The sequence below is a fragment of the Salvia hispanica genome, chromosome 1, assembly GCF_029641045.1.
Source record: "Salvia hispanica isolate PSC_SH4W2 chromosome 1, Shi_PSC_v1, whole genome shotgun sequence".
Classification (NCBI taxonomy): domain Eukaryota; kingdom Viridiplantae; phylum Streptophyta; class Magnoliopsida; order Lamiales; family Lamiaceae; genus Salvia; species Salvia hispanica.
Genome location: NC_142692.1, coordinates 54076919 through 54082813, shown reverse-complemented (window position 1 = coordinate 54082813; position 5895 = coordinate 54076919). Strand labels below are relative to the sequence as shown.

Genomic DNA, 5895 nt, shown 5'->3' with positions numbered 1-5895 from the left:
GAACCACTTTTTTATATTAATTTTATAATAAAATTTGATTAATATGAGTTAGTGAAATATGAGACATGCTTACCATTTATGGTAAAAATAAAGTGTGACTCATGTGGGATGGACCAAAATGATAAAGGGTGACTCTTTTTGTGGGAGAAGTATGAGATAAATAATGAGAACAAAAGAAGGAAAAAAAGAAAAACACGAAAATATCTTATTCTGAAAAATTTGCATGCTCGATCTCATATTCCGTAAGATTGGCAAATTTAATCTCAAATTTCGAAAGGTCAGTCAAATTAATCCTGAATAGAATTACCCGAAATCCAATGGGTCGACGAATTGATATACCTAAAAAATGTGACCTTAGGTTATATTCTTATAGAGACCTTTTCAATTTAAAAAAAATTGTCCGGTTTTACCACACAAATTGAGAGAATTTCACGGCCAACTTGTGGCTTCACTTCTTCTCCACATTTTCTCTTTCCATCCAAAATTCACCTAACTGTAAATCCTGATTTCAAACAGTTAATACAAAAAAGGTAAAAAATACGGCGCAAAAAAAGTCCTGCGCTGCTGCAAATGCGATTCCAATTCCAATTCCATATGCAGGCATCTATCGTTAAAATCCACAACACCATCTCTACTATAAAGGAAAATATTCGAGCGCGTATATTATATATACACTCCTCACTCCTACACTGCAATCTTCTTCCTCGAGAGCTGAGTCATTTAGTCCTGCTCTCCGACGCTTCGTCTTCGTGCATGGGCCAATGACTCCAGTTGATGCTGTTCTGTGTTGAGAATTTTCAGAGGCGGAGGTACGTAAAATCACACAGCTTATTTTTTCTGTTGTTCGTTTATATCGCGCCTGCATTGAGGAATATGGAGAGGAATTTGTTGTTTGTGTTGTGTTTTTGGATTTAGATCTGCGCTGTTGAATTTCGTGTTTTTTCAGTTTTTGGCTATGTTTTGTTTTCCTGATTTCTAGGGATTCATTTAGGAATGTCGAGAATTTTGTTGCGAGAACTCGTTTGATGTGTCTGGCAATGCGACCTGATTTGAAATGAGTTAGCATATTTTAGATGTTTGCAGTCGGTTACTCTTTTTGAAATCAAATTCATATGTGGTGGTTTATGCTTTAGATGAATTAGTTCAGTATTACTACGTGTGCATCTTAGCGTGTACCTTGCTCTATCTTGATGAACTTTGATGTTATTTTGATTGACCCGATCCTATTGTGTTTAGGTGTGCTATAACAAATAATTGAAGGATAGAAGTTGAAGCAATGGCTTTAGGGAAATACTCTAGAGTTGATGCTAGGAAATCTTCATCAGGCTATTGTTCGACAGTCACAGTTGTGGTTTTCATAGCCCTTTGTCTAGTTGGGGTATGGATGATGATGTCTTCCTCTGTAGCCCCTGGTGAGACTACTGATGTTTCACAGGAGAATAAAAGTGAGGAGAGAACACCTGCAACTGATATCAGTGCAAAGAACAACAACGATGCTGCCAACCCTGATAATGTTCCAAATGATGATGCTAAACAAAAGCAGTTTGAGGATAACCCCGGGGATTTACCTGAGGATGCAACCAAAGGGGATGCAAATGCAAGCCAGGTGGAGAAAAATGACCTTCCTGAGGAGACAGATAAAACCACAGAGGAAAAGCCAGAAGAGAAATCAGCGGATGAAAAGAAAGATGGCGGAGAAGAGAAAGGAGATGGATCTAAAGATGATGAGAAAAATAAAGTTCAAGTGAATCAAGATTCCGAAGCTGGAGAGACTAAAGAAAGTAAATTAGATAATGAGAAGGCTGAAGAAGACTCAGGTAAAACAGATGGTCAGACAGAGGAGAAGGCGGACAAAAAGAATTCCACTGAGAAAAAGGAAAAATCCAATAATGTGTTACCATCTGGGGCCCAATCAGAGCTGACAGATGAATCAACAACTCAAAATGGATCGTTTTCAACTCAGGCTGCAGAGTCAACAAATGAGAAAGAAGCTCAAAAGTCATCTGGTTCGCAGGACCCAAGTAAATACAGTTGGAAGCTTTGTAACACAACAGCTGGACCAGATTACATTCCGTGCCTCGATAACTTGCAGGCAGTAAAAAAACTTAGAACAACTGGACACTATGAACACAGAGAGAGGCATTGTCCAGAAAATCCACCTACCTGCCTTGTTCCCCTTCCTGAAAAATATCAACGCCCAATAGAGTGGCCTAAAAGTCGGGAAAAGGTACAACATTTTGTTGAAATTGTGTTATGCATTTAGTTTGCTGCATTTCTTCTTTACTAATTGACTTATGTCCCCTTCCACAGATCTGGTACCATAATATTCCCTACACCCAACTTGCAGATTTTAAAGGACACCAAAATTGGGTTAAAGTTAGTGGTGAATACCTTACCTTCCCTGGTGGTGGAACCCAGTTTCCGCATGGTGCTCTTCACTACATTGACTTCATACAACAGGTAATATATCATGTGCTTGGTTATATCAGCCTGATGTGCATCTCCCATTTTTTTAGTTGGTCTATACTTCGTATTTTCTATGTATGAATCAACTTTGATATCACCATGGCACCATATATGATCTTAAAAAGTCAAATTATATTTTAGCTGGATTTGGTTTAGCAATATTAAATTGTAATCTTTTCATTCTTTGCCTAGTTTCTTTCTTGCTAAATTTTTAGGCCATCTATATGCACATTATAAAAATTATTCATACTGTTGCATTCAACTTTTGAAAGAATAATTTGGACTGCAAATTGAGCACTCAAGAAACACAATGCCTAATTTCACTGTCATTCTTTGATTGATATTCTATACTTTTGCTGTTATAATAGTTTCTAACTTTTTGTTTTAACTTACTCCATATCATATGTTCTGTAGTCCGTGCCCGAAATTGCCTGGGGGAAGCGATCCCGAGTGGTTCTGGATGTTGGCTGTGGAGTTGCTAGCTTTGGGGGTTTCCTCTTTGATAGGGATGTCTTAACCATGTCATTTGCTCCAAAAGATGAGCATGAGGCTCAGGTTCAGTTTGCACTTGAAAGAGGAATTCCGGCAATATCTGCTGTCATGGGTACCAAGAGGCTACCATATCCTGGAAGAGTTTTTGATATAGTCCACTGTGCACGTTGCCGGGTGCCTTGGCACATTGAAGGTATTTAATTCCTCCATTTGCTTATATACCTTTTGGTGACTTTCAAGATTTACTGATATGCTATGATCATTAAAATTTAGGTGGGAAACTTCTACTGGAGCTGAATCGCTTACTACGACCTGGTGGCTTCTTTGTTTGGTCTGCCACGCCCGTTTACCAAAAACTTGCTGAAGATGTTGAGATATGGGAAGGTACATTTTTATTTACTCTTCTTCAACATAAAGCTAATACTATGTATCATTGATTGTTAACAAGTTGTCATTTTCTTGTTAATTTTGACAGCCATGAAGAAATTGACTAAAGCTATGTGCTGGGAAGTTGTTTCAATAACCCAGGACAGAATAAATGGAGTAGGAGTTGCGGTTTATCGCAAACCTAAGACAAATGAGTGCTATGAACAAAGGTCAAAGAATGATCCTCCCTTATGTCAAGATTCTGATGATCCCAGTGCTGCCTGGTATAGTGTTGCAAATCAGAATCTTTTTATTATGTTAATGTGATTATACACTGTTCTCTGAAGTTCAGAGGTAACGCAGCATAACCAGATACCAGTTTATATTTTGACCATTTATGTTGATATAATCAGGAATGTGCCTCTTCAAGCATGCATGCACAAAATACCTGTTGCTTCTTCAGAACGTGGATCTCAATGGCCAGAACAATGGCCTGCGAGGTTACAGAAAGCGCCTTACTGGTTGTCAAGTTCAGAGGTCGGAGTTTATGGTAAACCAGCTCCAGAGGATTTTGTGTCCGATTACAAACACTGGAAACGTGTTGTAAAGAACTCATATCTCCAAGGACTTGGAATAGACTGGCCTAATGTAAGGAATGTCATGGATATGCGAGCAGTCTATGGAGGGTAAGTAAGGGAAACAAAAAAGTTGAGTTCATAGTTATACTCTTTAGGACATTTGCAGTCTTTCCTCCCTAATATACTTCCTCAATCTGCAAAAAAATCCTTTTTCCAATTTATTGCTTAGTTACTAAATTCTCTATTCTTTTGAAACTACTCTTCACATATGTTGGTGACGTGTATTATAGAGCTAGCGCCTCACTGTTTGCTGTACCCCTCCTATGCAGATTGGCAGCTGCTATGAGAGAGATGAATATTTGGGTAATGAATGTTATCAATATAGATGCTCCTGATACACTTCCTGTCATTTATGAACGCGGCCTATTTGGAATTTATCACGACTGGTGTGAATCATTCAGTACCTACCCAAGATCTTATGATCTTCTTCATGCTGACCACCTCTTCTCCAAGATTAAGAAAAAGTGCGTACAGTGCGCCATTGTTTTGACATGCGAACTACTGTTTTATGCTTGATCTTCTAAATCCTGTCGATGGGTCTCAACAGGTGTAGTTTCATGGCCTTGGTGGCGGAAGTTGATCGGATTTTGAGACCCGAAGGAAAGATCATCATCCGGGACAAGGTGGATGTCATCACCGAGCTTGAGGCCATATTCAAATCTATGCAATGGGATATCCGCATGTCCTACTCTAGGGGCAAGGAAGGATTGCTTTGCGCTAAGAAATCTATGTGGCGACCTAAAGACGAAGAGAAGGTAACGTACGCCCTTTCTTGAGAAGCATACGACCGCGCTTGGTTTTGATACCAATGAGGTTAGGAATTTTTTGGTTATGAAAGCTTTGGCTTAAATAGCATACTTTTAGTTGTTTAGTTGGGTGATTTTGATGAAGTTGTCCCTGTATTAATAGTGGTGGCCTTTGAAGGGCAGTCAATACACCCCACACCTTCATTCGACTGAAAATCACACCACTCTTATCATTCAAATGCAATTATTCTTACAAATCTTGTGATTATTTGTGTTGTTTTAATTTCTTCTATTGTTGTGATTTTATCCCTCCAGTTTCCACCGAGCATGTAATGATTTCTAGTCTCTTCTCGAACATATTGATGCTTCCTTCAAAAAATTACGAACATATTGATTAACGATATATTAATAATTTTGTGAATGAATTCGTACTCCCTCCGTCCCAAGGAAGATGACCCCTTCCTTGGACGGCACGAGATTTTATGCAGTTTTATTTTGTGTGATAAGAGGAGAGAGTAAAGTAAGAGAGAGGGAATAAAGTAGAGATAAAGGTGTTTCCATTTTAAGTAATGGGTCATCTTGATTGGTACAAACCAAAAAAGAAAGTGAGTCATCTTCAATGGGACGGAGGGGTACAATTTAAATTTTAAAACAGTGCAAATTTCAGTTTTTAGATTCATCATTTTTTGCAACAAATTTAGAGTGTTTCATTATTTATATATACTATAAATTTAATTTGATTGGAAGAAAATAAAGAAATCCTCAAAGTTTCTAGCGCCGCTAATTTTAAGCGCACAACTCTTTCACTCCCACATCCTCTTTTTTGTTTACATAAATTTGTTGCAAAATTCGTATAAATTTTCCATCTATGTCGACATAAATTTTTCGATACACGCTCCCCCAATATAATATATTCCCCGTCTTTTTTATAAGTAGAGTACTTTTATTATAAATGGAATTTTATATAATGTTATTTTGTAAGTTAAGTATAGAGAAAATAAAGTAGGGTAAGTGATATTTTCATTTTAAAAAATATATCATTTAGAGTATATAATTTAGAATGAGACATGGGAAGCATGTAATATAGTACTAGAATCAATGAGTTACTAATATAATATTATGACTGTATTTGGACCATTGAATTTTATTTGAAGAATAGCTTTCAGAGTTGTGTTTTTTCAGGAACA

The 5895-nt window shown here is 37.5% G+C and overlaps 1 protein-coding gene across 1 annotated transcript; it reads left to right on the top strand.

Moving 5' to 3' along the window:
- Nucleotides 1-569: 569 nt before the first annotated feature.
- On the top strand, nt 570-4976 carry LOC148934154 (putative methyltransferase PMT26). Its single transcript, XM_089066111.1, has 9 exons — nt 570-809; nt 1237-2227; nt 2311-2460; nt 2881-3151; nt 3232-3342; nt 3434-3608; nt 3738-4010; nt 4232-4426; nt 4510-4976. Exons 2-9 carry the CDS (start codon nt 1277-1279, stop codon nt 4736-4738), a joined length of 2355 nt encoding a protein of 784 aa, XP_088922237.1. The 5' UTR covers nt 570-809; nt 1237-1276; the 3' UTR covers nt 4739-4976.
- Nucleotides 4977-5895: the final 919 nt, after the last annotated feature.